Source organism: Castor canadensis, chromosome 2 (genome assembly GCF_047511655.1).
Source record: "Castor canadensis chromosome 2, mCasCan1.hap1v2, whole genome shotgun sequence".
In the NCBI taxonomy this organism is placed as follows: domain Eukaryota; kingdom Metazoa; phylum Chordata; class Mammalia; order Rodentia; family Castoridae; genus Castor; species Castor canadensis.
In genome coordinates, this window is record NC_133387.1 from 6,226,552 (window position 1) to 6,247,336 (window position 20,785).

At 47.5% G+C, this 20,785-nt stretch overlaps 2 protein-coding genes across 5 annotated transcripts; both read left to right on the top strand.

Annotated features, from left to right (window-relative positions):
• The first annotated feature begins 597 nt into the window (after positions 1-597).
• On the top strand, positions 598-15,706 carry Abcf2 (ATP binding cassette subfamily F member 2). 4 transcript variants are annotated; one of them, XM_074060547.1, is made up of 15 exons: positions 598-711; positions 1,349-1,562; positions 3,014-3,226; positions 3,643-3,825; positions 3,914-4,085; positions 6,319-6,414; positions 7,234-7,336; positions 8,981-9,076; positions 9,253-9,372; positions 9,460-9,549; positions 9,911-10,021; positions 10,584-10,646; positions 10,873-11,001; positions 11,558-11,761; positions 15,449-15,706. In XM_074060547.1, exons 2-15 carry the CDS (start codon positions 1,391-1,393, stop codon positions 15,569-15,571), a joined length of 1,875 nt encoding a protein of 624 aa, XP_073916648.1. In that variant the 5' UTR covers positions 598-711; positions 1,349-1,390; the 3' UTR covers positions 15,572-15,706. The 4 variants fall into 4 exon arrangements, with proteins under 4 accessions (XP_073916648.1, XP_020017186.1, XP_073916637.1 ...); XM_020161597.2 differs by lacking the exon at positions 15,449-15,706 and adding an exon at positions 12,382-13,059; XM_074060536.1 differs by lacking the exon at positions 15,449-15,706 and adding an exon at positions 12,382-13,059 and having other exon boundaries at positions 1,349-1,547.
• Positions 15,707-15,894: 188 nt separating this feature from the next.
• Positions 15,895-18,948, top strand: H2bk1 (H2B.K variant histone 1). Its single transcript, XM_020161598.2, has 2 exons — positions 15,895-16,265; positions 18,620-18,948. The coding sequence occupies exons 1-2, from the start codon at positions 16,128-16,130 to the stop codon at positions 18,854-18,856; spliced, it is 375 nt and encodes a 124-aa protein (XP_020017187.1). The 5' UTR covers positions 15,895-16,127; the 3' UTR covers positions 18,857-18,948.
• The last annotated feature ends 1,837 nt before the right edge of the window (positions 18,949-20,785 follow it).

Consider the following 20,785-nt stretch of genomic DNA (forward strand, 5'->3'; position numbering starts at 1 on the left):
AACAGTTCTGGGGTGGCTGGGCTAAGTGGCCAAAGGTCAGGAACGTTTGGCACCTTTCTGAAAGTTTGGTCAACGATGGACCAACCTCTAAAACTTCAGCTTCATGAAACGAGAACGTCCTCCTCGTGCAGGAATTCTGTTGCCATCATGTGCGCGGCGATGCTCCGCTATCCAGGCCTCCTCAGCCCAGCACCTCACTTTTCCTCTTTCACCGTCACCTCCACCTCTCTTCTCCCATTGTTTCGACTCATGCTCTCGTGATCGGGGCTGGGAAGTGTAGTCGCACGCCCCGCCGGCTAAACTCGTTGGGTAGCTCTACAAACTTGTTACCTCCTCATAGCTCATTCGAGCTTCGAAATGGTCTGGAAGGCCCAGCCCATTTATCCGAGGAGCGAGCTGGAATTTGCAGTTCCCAACACCTGAAACAAGTCTGCAGGCAGAGGGCTCTTACGACTCTTAATTCCTTCTCCCACCCGGAGCCTCGCGCGTGCTGATGACGTCACGAGCACCCGCGAAAGTCCCTGGGATACGTGGTGGTTCCCCAGACAGGTCCCGCCCTTGGTCTACACGACTCAAGGACTACACTTCCCACAAGTCCTTGCGGCGGCGCGCCAAGAGTTACCTGAAGCTGTGATTGGCTGGTGAGCCGGCCGCACGCGGAGGAGCTCAAGGAGCAGCTCTGTTGCGACAGAGGCCGAGCGGCGAGGCCCAGTGAGTTGGGGGGAAGGGGCGCTAGTGGGTTGGAGGGTGAAGAGGAGGCAGGAAAAGGAGGAAGGACGGGGTCGGGATGGAGAGGGTTGCGAGGGAGAAGAAAGGGCCCAGGGAGAAAAGCCGACGCGCGAGGTGTGGGGGAGCTTAAGGGGCTGGCGAGTGTGGAGGCTGTGAGGGGACTCGCCCGGAGAGGAGGAGTGCGTCCCGGGAAGAAGTTGGGCCAGACGGTCGGGATGTAAGGGAGATGACGGAGAGGAAGCCGGGGAGAAACGGGAGGAGCAAACACGGAAAGTGAGGCTGCCGGCCGAAGTGCGAAGCGCCAATCGTGGGGAAACCGAAGACTGGGACCTCTGCTGAGGGGCAGAACCTGGTCCCTAACTAGAGGTCCCGAAAGAAGAGCGTTACCAAAGTGAGGCCGTCGGGGGTGGGGGGAATGGTGGACGAGGCCGAGGGGGAGAGGTGTTGACACTGGAAGAGCTGCTGAGAAGTGGGAGCTGACGCGAGAGACCCTGACAGAGTTGGGAGAGGCGAGGCGGGGCTGAGGAAGGCATCGGAGACTCGGGAGGAAAGTTCCAGAGGGGGATGCATCCTTCCCAGTAAGGTTAGGACTTTGGAGTATCTGTTTGCCTTCCTTCAGAGTCCCTGGAAGAACAGTAACCCATCCCTGTGGTTCGTCACCATGCCCTCGGACCTGGCCAAGAAGAAGGCAGCCAAAAAGAAGGAAGCTGCCAAAGCCCGTCAGCGACCCAGAAAGGGACATGAGGAAAACGGAGATGCAGTCACAGAACCACAGGTGGCAGAGGAGAAAACTGAGGCCAACGGCGGAGAGACCGCAGGTGATGGGGTCGGGGGTGAGTTCCTGTGTTGGTTGCTAAGACTAAACGCGTGCTTCGGCCAGAGTCAGAATCTGAATGTCCGGCAATGGAGACTGTATCTAGCTCTGCAGTGGTGGCATGTGTCTGTAATCCCTGCACTTTGAGGTGAGGCAGGAGGATCATAAGTTCGAGGTCAGCCTGGGCTACATGGTGAGACCCTGTCTCTTAAAAAAAAAAAAAATTAAATATGGCCATGAAATGTTTCTTAATGAACTAAGTCTATAGAGTTGGAGTTTGTGCCACTCTGTTACTGATCAAGAAAACAGAACACAAGTGACAAGCAAAGATGGGAGTCGTTGAGCTTCCTCGTTGCCCTATTGGACTGTGAGAAGTTAGTTTCCTGCCCATTTCTGTTACCATTCCTACACAGGGTGGCAAGTATTACCACGTGATAATTTTGTCATCACAGGGGTAGTGATTACACTAACAAAAGAGTAACTTATGCATTGTTTTATAGGGTTTTCCTGGGAAACAGCTGTGTCTTTGTTACTTATATTTTGGAAAATATTTATTGAGCCCTTCTCAAATATTGTGTGTAGCATCATGCTACACAACTGTAGTGCTGTAAAGGTAGTCTGCTCTCTGAGAACTTAGACTCTATGTGGGGAAGCATGGCAGTGTAATAAACACTATCCTAGGCCCTTTTCAGTCTAATCCAGTCTCTTCCCTGGCCCCTGAAAACTCCCTACACAGCCCTCCTTCTCCATCCACTCTATTCATTGACCCTTGAATATTGCCACATTTCTTTCCTTTCACACACTAAAGTCTAATCACAGTGTTTGTGGGAGCTACATTTGACATTGCCTAGCACAAGATAGCAAAGCTTTCCCCAAAGAAAACTGACCTCAGTTATATTCCCATTCACTGTACTTTATGTTGTCTTATAGTGTTAGTCTATGTTATAGCTTCTGTTTTTTTCACCTAAATTGTTTGCTTTTTTGAGTGCAGAGACCATATCTTGGGTATGTTTGAAGGAGAAAAGAGAATTAGCAGTACAAATTAGGAACAGGCAGGTAGAAATACAGCAAAAGGGAGAATTAAAAATTTATTGATAAGAGTTGAGTGGTAGAAATTGTCTCCAAAATATGAATTCTAGGAGAAAGCTGGTGTGATAAAGTTAGCAGGAGAAAGTTTTATTCCTGGCCAGAGTAGTAGAGGTTGGGAAAGTTAAGAATGATTGGAGTGAACAAGGGTGCAAGAAGATAAGGGCAACAGAAGTTAGATTGAAAAGGAGAGGTTGCAAAGTACAGCTTGTCCATGAAAACAGAGTGTTGGCCAGGTCTGTCAGTGTGTACTCTGTATAAAGCTCCTGAAACCTCTGAATCTGCTCAGCATGACCTGAGCTCACGTCATTTAGGATCTGCTGGTTTGTGCAAGAGCTGAGTCTTTCTGACATCTTCCTACCCAAATTGCATTTCTGTCCCCAGAAGTGGATTTGCTGACCAAGGAGCTAGAGGACTTTGAAATGAAGAAAGCTGCTGCCCGAGCTGTCACTGGCGTCCTGGCCTCTCACCCCAACAGTACTGACGTCCACATTATCAACCTCTCACTCACCTTTCATGGTCAAGAGCTGCTCAGTGACACCAAACTGGAATTAAACTCAGGCCGTCGTTATGGTCTCATTGGCTTAAATGGAATTGGTGAGGCCCTTAGAAGGCAAGGTTGGGGGTTTCCTTGGCTCATCTGTCACTCAGCAAGAATTTAACACTAGCTGTGTACAAAAGCAACAAGTTTGTACTATGGGTAGGAGTCAAATATGCCCAGGGAAAAGGAATAGCAGGACAGAGCAGTATATTGTAAGAACAACATGAATAGTTCCTAACAGTAGGTGCTGGAGAAGTTGGTGGGGGCAACATGAAGCTGTTGTAAATGAAAAAGACCTCACAGAGAGGGGTGGGACGAGACTTGGAGGAAATTTGGGGAGGTATCTATGGAGGGTAGCAGGATTTGAATAAGTGAAAAGAATTTACTCAAAGAATAGTGAAGTCTTGGTTTAGCTGTAAGGAACAGGTAAAGAGGAACAATGGGGACATTGAGTGCCTTCTCTCCCTCTTAGGAAAGTCCATGCTGCTGTCTGCTATTGGGAAACGTGAAGTGCCCATCCCTGAGCACATCGACATCTATCATCTGACTCGCGAGATGCCCCCTAGTGACAAGACGCCCTTGCAGTGTGTGATGGAAGTGGACACAGAGCGTGCCATGTTGGAGAGGGAGGCTGAGCGACTGGCTCATGAGGATGGTAGGACTCTAGACCCAGGGGAGTGGGGAGCGGGGGGCTTCTTCCTGGGAAAGACCCAGGGAGCCTGAAAGCCATGAGGTGTTCACAGCGGAGTGTGAGAAGCTCATGGAACTTTACGAACGCCTGGAGGAGCTGGATGCTGACAAGGCAGAGATGAGGGCCTCACGGATTTTGCACGGACTGGGTTTCACACCTGCCATGCAGCGCAAGAAGCTAAAAGACTTCAGTGGAGGCTGGAGGATGAGGGTTGCCCTTGCCAGGTGAGTCCCTCCCTCCTGCCTATCCTCCCTTGAAGCTCCCATCTCTCGGAGTTGAATGCTTACTTCAGTGGGACCATTTGGAACAGAGGCCAGTGGTAAGTAAATGTCAAATGAGACAAACATCAGTGGTGTAGAGTGGGTGGATGGGAGGCTAAAGTGTGAGCCTCCTGGCTGTGATACTCAAGAATTTCTCAGTGTTCAGTGCTGGGTTCCCAGCACAGGATTTAGGAATCCTTGGAGCAGCCCCAGGTAAAATGGTGAAATTAAGTTTTTCTTTCTTTCCTTCTGACTTCCTACCTTTTTTTGTGTGTATGTGCTTCATTCCTGCTAATGATAGCTGGGCGTGGTGGTGCATGGTTATAGTCTCATCTACTGAGGCAGGAGGATTGAGGCTAGCCCAGTCAAAGTTAGGAGACCCTGTATTAAAAACAAAAAAATATAAGCACAAGGGCTGGGGATGTGGTTCAAGTGTTAGAGCCCTTTCCTAGCAAGTATGAGGACCTGGGTTCAATCCCCAGTACCACCAAAACAAGACAAAAACCCCAAAGTGTTAGCTGTTGTGATATTTGACCTTCTTACCTTTTGGAAGCCTGGACTCAAAGTGAATTTCTGTAGATCAGCACAATTCCAACCCCCAGAATGCCTAGTTATATTACTTTTTCATTACTGTAATGAAACACCTGAGGCTGCATACTTTATAAGCAGAAGGGGTTTATTTTGACTCATGGTTCTGGAGGTTCAAGGCTATGTGGCTGCATCTGGTGATGGACTTGCTGCTTGAGGCCATGTAGCATCATGTAGTGAGAAACAGTGCCCATTTGGGTCTCTTGGCCTTTCCCTCTTCCTTCCTTCCTCCCTCCCTCCCTCCCTCCCTCCCTTTCTTTCTTCCTTCTTTCTTTTCTTCCTTTCTTCCTTTCCTTCCTTTTCTTTTTCTTTCTTTCTTTCCTTTTCTTCCTTTCTTTCCTTCCTTCTTCCCTTCCTTCCCTTCCTTCCCTTCCTTTCCTCCCTCTTTCTCTTCTCTCTCTCTCCCACTCTCTCTCCCCCTCCCTCTCTCCCTCCCTCCCCTTCCTTTCCTTCCTTTTTCTTTCTTTCATCCATCCACCTATTATCTATCTATTTATGGTGTTTCAAGGCAGGTCTTGCTGTGTAGCCCAGGCTGGCCTTGACTCACTGTCCTCCTGCCTCAGCCTCCCATACTGGGATTACAGGTATGAACCACCACACCTCGCTTGCTCCCTCTCTCTCTTTTTTTTTTTTTTTTTTATAATTTATTTTTTAAATTTTTATTTATTTATTCACTGTGGTGCTAGGGATCAAACCCAGGGCCTTGTGCATGCTAGGCAAGTACTCTTCCACTGAGCCATATCCCCAGCCCCTCTCCCTCTCTTTATAAAGCCAACAGTATTCACTCGTGGGCTTTACTCCAATGATCTTATCTTATCCTTGTCACCCCCAAAAGTACCACCTCTAAACACCATGCTCAGATTACATTTCTGCCCTCTTAAATGCCTAACACTTGGAGTCCTCTCTGACATGAGTTTCAGAAGAGACAAACTGCATTCAAATCATAGCACTTGTTAAATAGATGCTTCCTTACCTCACCATTCTCTGCAAAGTGAGGTGCCTCATTAGAAGAGCTGCTTGTGGGAGTCTCAGAGCCCCGCCATGTGCTCACAGTGCTAAGTATACATTGCCAGGCTGCTTGGGTTCACTCAGGAGCTTTGAGAAAGGTTCTCACCTTGCCTTCAGATTGACGCAGGAAGAATGCTGGAGTTTGTGTCCAGAAATCTTACTTCTAACATGTTCCCCAGCAGTGCTGACTGTAGGTTTGGGAACCAGAATTTTAGTCTGTCCCCGCACTTAACTAGTTTTAAGAAAAGAACATTCTTTGACCTCCTTGCTAGAGGAGGCAACCTCACCAGATTGGTCTAACTTGAGTACTTTTTTCTTCAGCAACTTTTCTATATCCTTCTGTCTCCCTGGTGTTTGTCAGTTATGTTGAACAAGAGTCACAGCTCACAAGGACTTTTTCAGTCTTATCTGCAGATCACATTCCTGTGCTTCTGAGCCCTGTTTTCTATCTAGTTCTCCTTTCTTTCCTCTGATGTGTAGAACCCAGATTGATTTCAGGACTCAAGCCAGGCCTGACCAGCATTCCATATAGCAGGCAAGCCAGTCCCTCTGTTTAGTACTCGTGATACTGAGATACCTCTCTCTCTTTGGTGTCCTTTAGAGCCCTCTTTATTCGGCCCTTCATGCTGCTCCTGGATGAGCCCACCAACCACTTGGACCTAGATGCTTGTGTGTGGTTGGAAGAAGAACTAAAGACGTAAGGGGATGGGGTGGGTGGGGGTGGGAGTGTGCAGATCTCTAAGGGGGGATCAGCAGAGTCCAAAGAAAGTGGGTGCCCAGAAATCACACTGATGGTAGAGCAGTGAGAAAATAGAGCAAAGTAAGGCCAAAATGCTGGAACAGTGCTAAGTGCCCCTAAGGGCTGGTGTTTTTGTATAGTCTGAAATGAGTCTTTTAAAAAAGAATAACAAAACAAAAAAAGACTTGGTTTCTCCCATATTTAAGATATAAAATCCTTACTAAAGACATTATTCTCAAGAGTATATATATACATCTTGTAAATGATCCCATTTACGATCATGATGCAGTGACAAAGAAAGAAAATAGCCAATAAGGTCATGGTCTTTTTATGACTACTGAACTGAATAACCTGTAGTATTGTCTCAGATTTTAGTGACTTAGTACTTCTTTCAAAAAGAAAAGACTTGGGTTTTTATTGCATCTGTTCCATTTCTCCTCACCCACATTTCTGGATACCTTTAGGGATATTTTTCGTGTACACACACATACTTTTTACCATAACCATTGACTACCATCTCTACTCCATTCTGTTAACAGAACAGAAGACTGAGGGGCTCAGGCTATTTCACGGCACTGAAAGGCACCAGAGCCCCTTAAGATAGACTGTACAATTGTAGCCTAAGTACTGGTTGGCAGCTGGGAGTTGCACAATACATCTGAGGGCATTGTGGTATAAGGGTGGGAAAAGATGAAGGTTTCTGGGTCTGGCTGTCAGTTCTCCTGTTAACTGTCTCCAGTTTCGAGTACTTCCCTGATTGGTTCTTTGACTTTGCAGTTTTAAACGCATCCTGGTCCTTGTGTCCCATTCCCAGGACTTCTTAAATGGTGTATGTACCAATATCATCCATATGCACAACAAGAAACTTAAGTATTACACGGTGAGTGGGCTTCATCCTCCTGCACAGTAACTTCCATGCTGAACAGTTTGCTGAAGTTTTCCTTTAAAAAAGAAAAAAACCTAACAGATGTTTTTTTCCCTATTGCTATAAAAAGATATGGACAAGATGTCCTATAGCCTGTTTTATTTTAGTCCCAAAGCCATTGCTGTCCAGACCATAGGTCTGGTGTGTGTTTGGCCTTATGGCAACGAAGTTGACTTCTCTCAGTCTTCAGACTTTTTTCAGTTGAAAAAAATATGAAAAATGAAAGATAGAGCCAGGTATGGTGGTACATTAATGCAACTGTGGCAGGAGGACTGGAAGTTCAAAGTCAGCCTGGGCTACATAGTAAGACCCTGTCTGAAAAAGAAAGAAAAATGAAGCCAGATGCCCATGGCTCATGCCTGTAATCCTAGCTACTCAGGAGGCAGAGATCAGGAGGATCGCCATTCAAAGCCAGCCCAGACAAATGGTTTGGGAGACCCTATCTTGAAAAAACCCATCACAAAAAAAACAGGCTGGTGGAGTTGCTTAGTGTGTTTCATTCACAATCATACTCACTAGAAGTATTAACAGTTTCTTATACAGCCTTTCAGAAATCTGCATACTGCAAACATTTTTAGAAAATTTCATACATTCTTTTGTTTTAATGTTGTGTTTTCTTTTTGGTGGAACTGGAGTTTGAACTTAGGACTTTGCACTTGCAAAGCAGGCTCTCTACTGTTTGAACCACACCTCCAATCCATTTTACTGTGGTTATTTTGGAGAAGGGGACTTGCAAACTGTTTGCCTGGACTGGCATTGAACCATGATCCTCCTGATCTCAGCCTCCCAAGTAGTTAGGATTACAGGTGTGAGCCACTGGTGCCTGGTTCATCGTTATAGTCTTTTAATAATTATTCTATTCTGTAGATTCTTTTTTATTTTTTTTAATTGTTTTATTTTTAATTTTTTTGGTACTGGGGCTTGAACTCAGGGCTTATACCTTGAGCCACTCCACCAGCCCTTTATTCTCAATATAGGGTCTCGTGAACTATTTGCTCTGGCTGGCTTCAAACTGTGATCCTCCTGATCTCTGCCTCCTGAGTAGTTAGGATTACGGGCGTGAGCCATCATCACCCAGCTCCTTTTTAAATTTAATACATCTTGGAACTGCTTTCCAAATGAAAACATTTCATTGCAGAGTATTTCGTTGTATAGGTGTCTTGTAACTTGTTAGACCCCTTTTAACTTGAGTCCAGTTTTTTTGCAGATAGAAACCATGTACAGGGTTTTCCAGGTCTTAAATCAGATTGGTCTGTTTTCCTGTGTGAGACAACTCTTAATAGTTCATGTGGGCCATCTGGGGGTGATGTTGGAGACTGTGAGCCTCATTATGTTGGTATGACAGTGGTGTTTGGGGCTGCTTCCAACAGAGTCTTTCTGGCTATTCTGAGGATTTGTCCTGGAGCCAGGCTTGACTGGGCTGAGTGAGAGGCATGGAATTGGTGAGGATGTGTTTCTTTAATACAGTTCCTTCTAACTACACAGACTTATAGCCAAAGCCAAATCAGTGCTACCCTTCATTCCCTAAACTCCAAATGAGAAGCCAGGACTGAGACCTGGGTTAAAGCTGCCTGCCTTGACTGGTGCTCTTCCCTGCAGGGTAATTACGATCAGTATGTGAAGACTCGGCTGGAGCTTGAGGAGAACCAGATGAAGAGGTTTCACTGGGAGCAAGATCAGATTGCACACATGAAGGTAGGGAGATTGTAGAGCCACACTCATGTTCTCCCATAAGAATCAAGGAGTTGGGGGTGCTGGAGCAGACCAGGAAGAAGTTGTAGTGACTATTTCTTACGAAGAAGTTGTAGTGACTATTTCTTACTTGTTTGACACCTGCACATACTCCAAGTCTGCTTTCTGGTTTCTTTCAGAACTATATTGCTAGGTTTGGTCATGGCAGTGCCAAACTGGCCCGACAGGCTCAGAGCAAGGAGAAGACACTGCAGAAAATGATGGCATCAGGACTGACAGAGAGGGTTGTGAGTGACAAGGTGAGGTCTGATTAGGATGGGCTCAAGTGCCCAAAGGTATAAGGGTTAAGAAAAGCACCAACCTGATAATGCCTCCTTCTGTTCTAGACACTGTCATTTTATTTCCCACCATGTGGCAAGATCCCTCCACCTGTCATTATGGTGCAAAATGTGAGCTTCAAGTATACAAAAGATGGGGTAAGTACAGGCCAGGGCATGTGTGCAAATACCCACGTGTAGCTGAGAAGCAGGGAGCATTTTTCAGGGGCAGTGTTGGCCAGTGGGAGCCTCTTCCATTCTTGCTGACTGTGCCTGCTGACCTGTCCGGGAGGTGGGATTTTCAGGAGTTGGAGACTCATCCGGGGGCCTCAGCACTAGCCCTTTGAACACCTGAGAGGGAAACTGTTCATCTGGGTTGGTGAGTGGAGATAGTGGGTTGGAGTCAGCTCTAAGAGTGCTTCTTAGCACCTTTGGTGACTGGCACTCCACGGGGTTGGTTTCCCAGGTGACAAGATCCAATCTCTATTCTGTGTCCCTATCTCTCTTATACCCACTTCAGCCTTGCATCTACAATAATCTAGAATTTGGTATTGACCTGGACACTCGGGTGGCTCTGGTAGGGCCCAACGGAGCAGGGAAGTCCACACTTTTGAAGCTGCTAACTGGCGAGGTATGGTGCTGAGGTACAATGTTGCCATTTCTAAGAGAAGACATTTCTTTTTAAGGAAGAGAGGGAAGTTACACAGGGGGCCTCTACTTTTGGAGTCCTGGGTACTCTGTTAGTGAGCAACCTGGAGGGGTGGGCATTGGGTAGGAAAGCAAATGGGAATGTATGCATGTGTCTCAGCACTTCTTTGATTTCAGTCTGTATTTAGGACAGAGGAACATCTGTACATTTGGAGATATGTTTCTCTTGAAAATGTATGTTGTGCCTACTCCAGGACCTTTGTTACTCAGTATAGTGCATTGTACAGTAGACATTTGATGACTACTTAATAAATTATGTTGTGTATCTTTGCCTCCCTTGAGAACATCTACTTCAATATATCTTCCAAATAGTTTACAGTCACCAGAATAACAGTCTGTGAGTTAGTAGATTCTGTTTAGGAAGTGTATGAACGTTGTTTACTGTGAAGTGTTTGTTTCCTATTTTGCATGTGTTTGCTTCTGTCCAGGTTTCCTTTTTTGTTTGCTTACATTTCTGTTTCCACTTATTACTCTTTTCTTCCTAGCTGCTACCCACAGATGGAATGATCCGAAAGCACTCTCATGTCAAGATAGGGCGTTACCATCAGGTACAGGCCTGCAGTCAGGGTTAGGGTGAAAGATGTTGCCCAGTGGGGAGGAAGGGTTGCAACTGCTGAAGCCCATCCACTGAGGAATGCCAACCTGTTCAGCTCCTACCTGCTTCTTAGATCTTGAGCAGGTGCCTGAGTAGAGGTGGGAAGTTGCCTAGCAGGTAGCTTGCGGGCTTCTTCTGGAGCAGGCTCCCCTGACACCTGGTGACCCCACTCCCTGCAGCATTTACAGGAGCAACTAGACTTGGATCTTTCACCTTTGGAGTACATGATGAAGTGCTACCCAGAGATCAAGGAGAAGGAGGAGATGAGGAAGATCATTGGGCGGTATGGCCTCACTGGGAAACAACAGGTTAGTAAAGGAGGGTAGAAGGACCCAAGAAAATGAAGAGACCATGACTGGATGGTTGGAGGACACTTTCTTGGAAGTTATCTCAGAGTCTCGTTCATTCTAACCCCTGAGAGAGCCTACCACTTTTCCCTAGATTGTTATGTTATGGAGTTTTTAGTTGTCATTATGTGGCTGGGGATAAGGATAGTGAGCTGGTCTCTGACCTTCCTTTGTGCCAGAATGTTTGAGGGCAAGGGAATGTGCAACCTAGAGAACATGTCCTGGATCCAGACCTGGAACTGAGGATCCACTAGATTGCTTCAATTCATTGGGACTTAAGTGTCAGGAGAACAAGAGGTATGGACTTGGCAGTGGCAAAGTGGTCAGGTTCCCAGCGTCCTTATCAGGCCTCAAGACCAGAGGCTGGGTCACTGTCTTACCATGTGATCTTGGAGCTTTCTGAGCCTTGCTTTTTGTAAAAATCCAATAATAGTAATGAAGGAGTCAAGCAGAGAGAGGAGTCATGCTGTGTGGTGGGTATAACACCAACTCCCGTGTGTGTCATGGTTCCTCTCAGGTGAGCCCAATCCGGAACCTGTCAGATGGGCAGAAGTGCCGAGTGTGTCTAGCCTGGCTGGCCTGGCAGAACCCCCACATGCTCTTCCTAGACGAGCCTACCAATCATCTGGACATCGAGACCATCGATGCACTGGCAGATGCCATCAATGAGTTTGAGGGTGGTATGATGCTTGTCAGCCATGACTTCAGACTCATTCAGCAGGTGAGGCCCTTTGCTGTGGCCTTAGGCACAGCACAGAGCATCTGTGTTGAAGGTTGGGTGGACATGAAAAGCACTGAATTCAGAGAAGGGGCTTAGGCTCACATGGCAAGGTAAGGACCAGATCTTATGGCTCTTTGGGGATGCTTGTAGACTTGGTATTTTTGGCGCAGATGGAGGAGGGAGTTGGGCTTTTACTACTGTCACAGAATTCTTCAGTCCAAGCATAGTATTCTAGTAAGAAGAAATTGGATTAGGAAAAGGCTGCCACCAGTCATTGGAGAAAAAGCTACTGGTCATTTCTGAAGCTTTGGAGAATATGGGGTAGAAAAAGAAGCTGTGTGTGAAGCCTCTAATCAGATCTAGACCCTGCTAGGGACCTGACAGTAGAGGTGACACAGTAGTTCCTGGCTTGGAAGATTGCAGAACCTATTGGTTATGGTTCCCTGGGATCAGACATCCCAAAGAACATAGAGGTAGTGAAAGAATGAGCTGGATGTGGGTTTGGGTAAGGGCTTGTGGGAGAGAGTGGCATTTTCCATCTGGAAGCCCCAGTCCAACATTGGAGGTGGTAAGGGTGGGGAGGTGGACTAGCCAGATTCAGTCCAGGATCTGCTTTCCAGGTTGCACAGGAAATTTGGGTCTGTGAGAAGCAGACAATCACCAAGTGGCCTGGAGACATCCTGGCCTACAAGGAACACCTGAAGTCCAAGCTGGTAGATGAGGAGCCCCAGCTCACCAAGAGGACCCACAATGTGTGAACCTTCAGCCAGACTTGGGTCAGGACCACCACTGGGGACTGCCAGCTGCCACCTGACCAACTGCTCAGGACAGGACCCTGGGGCTGCACTCCCGCATTGCTGCAATACTGCCCCCAGCCTCTCCCCGCCTCAGCCTGCCTTTGCTGCACTCTGTTACCTTAACTACAGCTGGACAGCGCCTGTCTATTTCTCATCCTCCTTCCAATTCCATCTGTCCATGTCTGGACTCAGCTGGCTGTTCCTTCCAGCCCCTTGCCGGTTACCTTGCCATGAGAGAGCTGCAGCAGAGGTACCTGGGTCAGCCCCAGGGCCCATGCTCTGGATCTGGCCTGTGACGGAGTTTAAGAGCCTCATTTCCTGGGTTTTGGTGATGTTGGAGGAATACTTCCCAGACCACCACCCTCATTCCTTTTTGCTTCCAGTTTGGAGCTCTGGACCAGGATCTTAGTTCTGGTCAGTTTTTAAATAGTTATTTAAGAGTGTAACTTTTAGACCTGCGTGACATCTACAAAGCGTCCAATAAAGAAAGAGGAAGCCACAGTCTCTTCCTTTTTGGGGCCTTTTCCCCCTCCTCCCTGCAGTACCTGATTGACTAGTCTGTAGGTGCTAGAAGAACGTCTCCTTCTACTGCTTTGGATTTTGCCTTTTCTTAGGCCTGTGGTTTACAAACTCAGAGTCTGCTGAAGGTTCTTCAGGTCACAGAAGAGTCTCTGGGTCAGTAGGTCTGGGTGCAGCTAAGAGTCAACATTTCTAACGAGTTCCCTGGTGATGTGGATGCTGATGTTGCAAGTCTAGAGGGCTACACTTTGAGAAGCACTGTCCTAAAGCACGTTTCACAGACACCTGCACCACCCCATGTGAGGCACTTGTTAAAAATGCAGATTCCTGAGCTCCAGACCTGTTGGTTGTATATGTTGGAGTGAGTGAGAGGCAGAAATTTTCGGGGATCTATATTGCCTGCTGTTTCTGATGTGATACGGGAATTTTTACTGTCTAACCTGTCCATAGCCTCTATTTACGTCAGCTGTATCAGGCTTATCTTTAGCCTAGGGTTCTGTGCAGCCTGGCTGATTTGAAATTGTAGTCTTTGTACCACTAGCAAACCCATGACCAACCTTACCATGTGCTCTCACTCTACCTCTGAAGCCTCAGCAGCCATCCTTGTGAAAAGACACATTACTTTATCTAAGCTGGGGGAAAAACTCCCAGAGGGTGTCTAAACCCCCAAGGAGCTCACAATCGAGTGGGAGAGCCAACAAGATTCAGAAAGGACATAAATCAGATGCTAAATTATGATTTAGATGGGCAACTCAGAAGTATTCAAAAGGAAGGGAGTTTTCTTGAGCAAGCTGCCCAGGAAGGCAAACTTGGTGCTATAATTTGATAGATGAGTAGGGTCTTCTCAGATGGCCATGGGAGTCCCAAGAGCTGCCCTAGGCAAAGGGACGGAGAGCATCCAGGACAGCTGGGACTGACAGGTGTCATTTGCTCCACTGTGGCTTCAGTGGTCTGGCTTGGCTCTTTGTGCCACAAACTGGGCTGAGAGCAAAATGGCCTAAGTCCATCTGTTCTGAATATCCAGAGCCTTGTTTTGGAGGAGCGTGGTATCTGGAGAGCTAACTGTGGATCCTGCCAAGGGAGTGCCTGTGTGTCATTAACTTAGAGTCACCTGGGCACTGATGCATATGCTTAAAATCCTAGCTACTGAGATGGGGAGGACCGAGGTTTAAGCTCAGCCTGTGCAAATTGTTTATGAGGCCCCATTTCCAAAATAACAACAACAAAATGGACTAGAGCACCTGTTTTGCAAACACAAAGCCCTGAGTTCAAACCCCAGTCCCACCAAAAAACAAAACTCAAAGTCTGGGCTGGGGCACAGTGACCCACACCTGTAATCCTAGCTAATCAGGAGGCAGAGATCAGAGGCCTGAAGTCCAAGGCCAGTCCAGGCAAAAAACAAAAGACTGGGCATGATGGTGTAGCTCCTCCTACACACTGGTATAAATAGGAGGACCTAGGTACCAGGCAGGCCTGGGCCAAAAGGTGGATCCTACCTGAAAAATAACTAAAAGTAAAAAGGGCTGGGGGAGTGGCTCAAGCTGTAGAGTGCCTGCCTAGCAAAGCATGAGGCCCTGAGTTCAAGAAACCCCAGTATTGCCAAAAAAATTACTTTGCAGAGCACCAGTGGCTCATGCTTGTAATCCTAGTGACTCAGGAGGCAGAGATAAGGAGGATTGAGGTTTGAAGCCAGCCTGGATAAATAGTTCTCAAGACCCCATCTCAAAAATACCCAACACAAAAAAGGGGTTGTGGAGTGGCTCAAGTGATAGAGTGCCTGCCTGAATTCAGTGCAAGGCCCTGAATTCAAACCCCAGTGCCACCACAAAAAAGTGTGTGTGGTGGGGGGTGGATGTGGCACAAGTGGTACAGTGCCTGCCTTGCAAGCATGAGACCCTGAGTTTAAGCTCCAGTCTCACTGGGGGTGTGGGGGAACCTTAAGTCTGTTGAGATCTCCAGAGTAGGGTATCTTTATAGTAATAGTAGTCTAGTCAGCATATCTGCCTTAAAAAAGCAGTCTTGACTATTTTAATGCTTAGAAAGTCCACATATTATATATTTCTAAAATTAGCAGTGCCTTGTTTTAGATTGAAAGCTGGCCTCCCTGCCCTCTTGAAGCAAACCTTAGTATTTTCAATGTCACTGGGTGTTGGGAACTGGGTGGTGACTGCTTTCACACACTGGCAGGTGGTGCTTGTTTCTGGCTCTCTTCCCACCTGTTCCTGATTTGGAATATTCTCTTTCCTCCCCAAGTCTGTACTTTTCATGCTGCTCCAGGTTTCTTTAATCACAGCATTGAAGTACCTGAAATATTTGTAATGCTGAGACAAACCTCCATTTCACAATGGCCTTTTTTTTTTTTTTTTTGCAGCTAACTCACCTGGACCCCCACATCACCTGCTTTCAGAGAGCGCTTCCATTGTCTGTGCCCCTAGCTGCCTCTAGTCCCTCCATGTTGAAAGCAGCCTATGGTGCTTTCCTGCTGTCTGTCTAGTACAAGCTAAGCTGGTCTGCTCTGTCTTCTGCCTTCAGTCCAAGCCTCTGCACAGGGATTTCTTACTTTTCACCCTCTTCCCTCGTTCTTTCCAGTTGAGTCATAGCCCATCCTGCAGAACTAGCACTGAATCCCATTTAGCTGCATGACACTGCCCTGGTCGCTCTGGCCCCATTATCCACACACTTCCCTAATTGTTGGATTCCAGCCAGCTGTGGTCCTCCAGCCTCCTCCAGGGCCCTGTGTGGAGAGGGAGCCTGTGATCCTACAACCACAGAGCCATTTTGAATACTGCATGCTCTGTGACTGGAATAGGGTGGACTTAAACCAAATTCAACTGGAGGTGGGGTGGGAAGGGTATCCAAGATGAAATTTCTTGAGGGAGAGGAGGTTGCAATTAGTCCCAATATTAACCTAGAGCATGTTCTAGATAGGGTTGCGCTAAGCCCCACCCCCCCACCCCTCCATCGCAGGTGCTCACCCCTAGCCACACCTGGCAGAGTAGCTGCCTTCCTAAAGGCCCTCCAAGGTGTGGGAGGGGCCTGCCAGCAGGACGATGAGTGCAGAGCGTGGACAGCAACAGCAGCCGCAGTCTAGGGGTCGCAGGGGCCGGAGCTCTGGAGGCAAAACGTCCAAAAGGCATAGCCAGCGCAAAGAACCCTACTCGATGTATATCTACAAGGTGCTGAAGCAGGTGAGGAGGTGTGCGGGCTGCACTGCAAAGCGCCCCGAAAGGGTGCTGGACTGGAGGCTGGGACTTGGCTTAGTACTGGCTCTGGGGCAAATGGCCTCAGGTACGCTGTGTCTCTCCAGGTGACTGGACCTTGCCTCAGGTTTTTCGCCTCTTAGCATCTTGTTCACCTGTGATAGGAAATACTTGTTTGTTGCGATATCCAGGGCCTCTCACTCAGGAGGCAAGCATTTTACCACTTGAGCCACGCCCCCAGCCCTTTTGTTTGTATCATTTGAGATAGGTTCTGACTAACTTTGCCAGTCTGACCTTGAACTGTTGATCCTCCTGTGGCTGCCTCCCAAATAGCTGGGATTACAAGTATGAATCACAATGCCTGGTTGGCAGGAAACATTTAAAGTGTGCTCCCACCACTTTCCCAGGATTTTAGGGCTTTTGAACAGATTAGATAATTGTGGAACATTGATTTGGCCCTAGGCTGAGGGTGATCCAGTGTTAAAAGAGTACATGACTAAGAAGAGGGGCGATTCGTGGACTAGGGCTGCAGTGAAGGCCTGAACAGGTGGCCCTGGCCCTTTGAGGCTTAGGGTTTGCTTACCTTATAGATGAAGATCCCAAAGCCCATAAAGACTCCATGGGATACACAAGCTCATGACCTGATAGTCAGCATATGACTCTTGCTCCATACAAGCCCCTGGTATCCTTCCTGCATGGCCTTCCTGCTGACACCTGCTGTAGTTGACCATCGTTGATGCATGAGAAGCAGGCCTCCTTGGACTTGGCACCTTGATGGGCACTGGGGCACACCAATGCATACCACAAGCCACTGTCTGGAGAAGTCAAGGCAGCCTGGCCTCACCTCAAAGCCACCAAGCCTGTTTGGCAGAGCCCAGAGAGGCACAGATGGGGCTGTGTTGGCTGTGCTGGGGTTCTCACACCTGCCTAAAATTCTTGCCCATCTGGTGGATTAGGTCCCAGAAGTGGAGCCTGTGTCCAGTATGAAGCCCATAAGCAGTTTTAGTGAGTTGACACCCTTGGTGTATGGGATGATGGGGGAGGGGGTGTGTACTGCCATGGATTGTCCAGAAAGGAACCAACAGGCCATGCCCTGAAGAAGAGTGGGGTGCTGTTACTGAGCCCTGAGGCTTAGCCCAACTTTGGGGCTCAAAAACTGAGACCAAAAAATAAAAAAGCAAAATTGTGAGTCCAAGCATGGATTCAGAGAGTAGAGGGCAGCTGGTACTGGCCCCGCTGTTACCACTCACTGAGTGACAGGTAACACCCAGGCAGCCCTAAGAACGGATGTGGTGATGACATAGGATGGGCTACTCCAATCTTGAACAGCTCCAGACTTCACTGCCAGTGGTAACTAGGGGCAGGGAGAGAGCAGGTGGCTTGGTGTCAGGAGTCCAGCTTCTTGTGGATTCCCTGCTGGCTTGGGGCAAGCTATAGGCAGTCACTTCTCTCCCACTTCATATCTGACTCACATCTTAGGTTGTCGGCAGGTTCCTATGAATCATTTTACCAGAGATCTTGTTCAAAGGCTTGTGTGACAGGAGAGGAAACAGACCTGGAGGAATGTGCCTTATTCAAGGTCGTGGTGATTCATGGTCAGCCTAGATCACAGGTCTCCTACCTCTCAGTCTGGTGCCACTGTGACTGTCATACAGATGTGCTCACTGGAGAATTACTTGGTAACTACAGATTAAGTGTACAAACCATTCAACCAGGAAATCCTTCCTCTGTGACCTTCACCCCTAAGAATAACCTTTATTCTCATACAGGGTTCTAGGACACGTTTTTTATAATATAAATCTAACAACAAATTCCAAAATACTGACTCATCCACACCACGGATCACTGTGCGGCTGTATTAGAGGCTGAAACAAGATGCTTTAACTTATCCCACTTGTTAAATACAGATGCTCACATGTGGTTCTCCAAGGAACTTCAGAGTGTTACTTAGCAGGTGGACAAACTGATTTTTTTCTTTTTAAAATTGGATGTACAGTCATGTGTCACTGAACAACAGATACATTCTGAGAAATTCATCATTGACTAATTTTTGTCCTCATGTGAATGTCAGAGTATATGAGCTCAGACTAAGATAGCAATGACAGTATGATCTTATGGGACCACCATCACTGTGTATGTGCTCCATTGTCAAAAACATCATTGCAGCACATGACTAGCAGTGAAAAGAATACACAGGATCCTATTTCCCTGACGAGGCATCTGGGATGAGGCTGCTAAGGAGACCTGGGCTCCTGCTTCTGGTCTAGAACCCCATTTCAGGTGGAGCCAAAACGGGTACAGGCAGAGCCCCCGTTAACATAGTGGTCCTGCTGCTTCTCCAGGTGCACCCCGACATCAGCATCTCTGCCAAGGCCATGAGCATCATGAACTCGTTTGTGAACGATATCTTTGAGCGGCTAGCAGGTGAGGCCGCCAGGCTGGCCCAGTACTCGGGCCGAAGCACTCTGACTTCCCGGGAAGTTCAGACAGCCGTACGTCTGCTGCTGCCTGGGGAGCTGGCCAAGCATGCTGTGTCAGAGGGCACCAAAGCCGTCACCAAGTACACCAGCTCCAAGTAACCTGCCATTTAGGGTGTGCCATAAATAAAGAGTGACCTGTTCCTGCACACTGTGACGATTTAAAAAGAGGATGTGTGAAGTGAGAGTGTGGTCTGGGGTAAGAGTGTCCTTACTTTTTGAGTCTACCACAAGTAGAGTCATAGCACATTTTTTAAAAACTTCTCTCTGGTGCATCCTGTGGTGACAGGTGGCTTTGTAAGTGTACAACGATTCTAACTGGCAGTGTGAGCTGAAGCACGCTGGGACTGGGACCAGAGAACTGCTCTTATCCCAGTTGTCTTCCTCTCTGGGTCTGGAATTCTTTGGGTGTGCTGCTTTCAGGGTGTGGATTTGTGATTCCATCTCCCAACCATATCATCACCCACTGTGTCACAGGCTGGGAGAAGGAACAATGCACATCTGTTCTTCAAAATACAAAAACTGGGGCCGGGATGTTGCTCAGTGGTACAGCGTTTGCCTAGCATGCAGGAGGCCCTGGGTTTGATCCTAGCACCAGAAAAAGAAAAGACAAAAAATAATAATAATACAAAAACTGTAAGTCAGACCTGTTTTTAACTAACCTGCTGAGATCAGTAGGATTTTCCCCCTTGCTCTTTAATTTCAGAACTAATAACTGGGAATGTTTTTGAGATTCCTAGATATTCTTTTGAAAAATTTGAAACTCAGAAAACTTGCAAGTGCAGCAGTCACTCATCAGTCCTTCACCTGGATTTCCTCCTTGCCATTTGACCACATGTGTTCTCTCTCATTCCGCTTCTGCCCTATTCTGAGCACCTGAGACCTATCAGTCTCTAAGTTCGGAGACGGTGGAGCAAAGGTGTGGGATTTGGACAAATCTAAAATCCATCTGAATGCTACCTTTGTGATTGCTTAGACTTGGCTCATTGTCTTCAACTTTGTGTATGTTAGATTACCACCCTGTGATGATGGCTGACACCTGGCTGCAGCACCACACACACTTCATGGGTATTTGCTCACATCTCAGTCTCAATAACGAGATTCCATGAGCTGAGAATTCATGAGCCACATTTGGGTCCTCTGGGTCCAAAGGGGATCCTGACCCAGGAGTTCTGGCCCATGAGCCTCACTCTTCCCCACGTCACCACTCTTTGCCACTGGACCAGCAGTATCCATATCACATGGGAGCTCATGAAGAATGTGGCTTGCTTGGGCTCCATCTCTGCTCAGGAATGGAGTCTGCATTTTAACAAGATCCTTCAGGAATTGGTCTGCACATTCAAGTGTGAGAATTCCTCTTTTGCTCCTTCTTGCTGCTGCCTCTCTTCTCGTTGCTTTCCTTGGCCTTGTTCCTCTATCTACCCTTAACACTGAGCCAAAAAGATGACCCCCCCCCAGCTGAATAGAATCAGACTACTGCTAGTCTAATGTTTTGTATTTTCTGAAGAATGATCTCTTGAGCCTGTAGCCGTGTGGACTCCCCATAGATGTTGGCCAACAAGCCCCAAACACCAGAAAGTGGTGGTGGTGTAGTGACATCCATACATGCGCTAACACAATCCTCTACAAGTGTTGAGTTCACTGATCCCAGTGAGGGAGTCTGATTGTGCTCACAATCACACAAAGATGGGGGCGGGGGGTAGAGAATTGGGACCAAATCCAGCACCTTTTCCCCCTCTCATCACACAGGTCTCACAAGGCGAGAGCTGGGGATGCAGCTTGTCAGCTTGTCATGCACATGAGGCCCTGGGTTCCATCCCCAGCACCCCACACACACCAAAAAAAAAAAAAGTGAAGGCTGAGTAGGAAGCTGAGGAGTTGAACACGGTGTGTACCTGTAGATGCTGTTACTTCAGAGGCTAAACTAAGACTCGTAGTTTGAAACCAGCAACATAGCAAAACTCCATCTCAGTAAATAAATAAATAAATAAGCTAAGTTAAGGACAGCAAATTTCCTCTGGATGAGAAGAC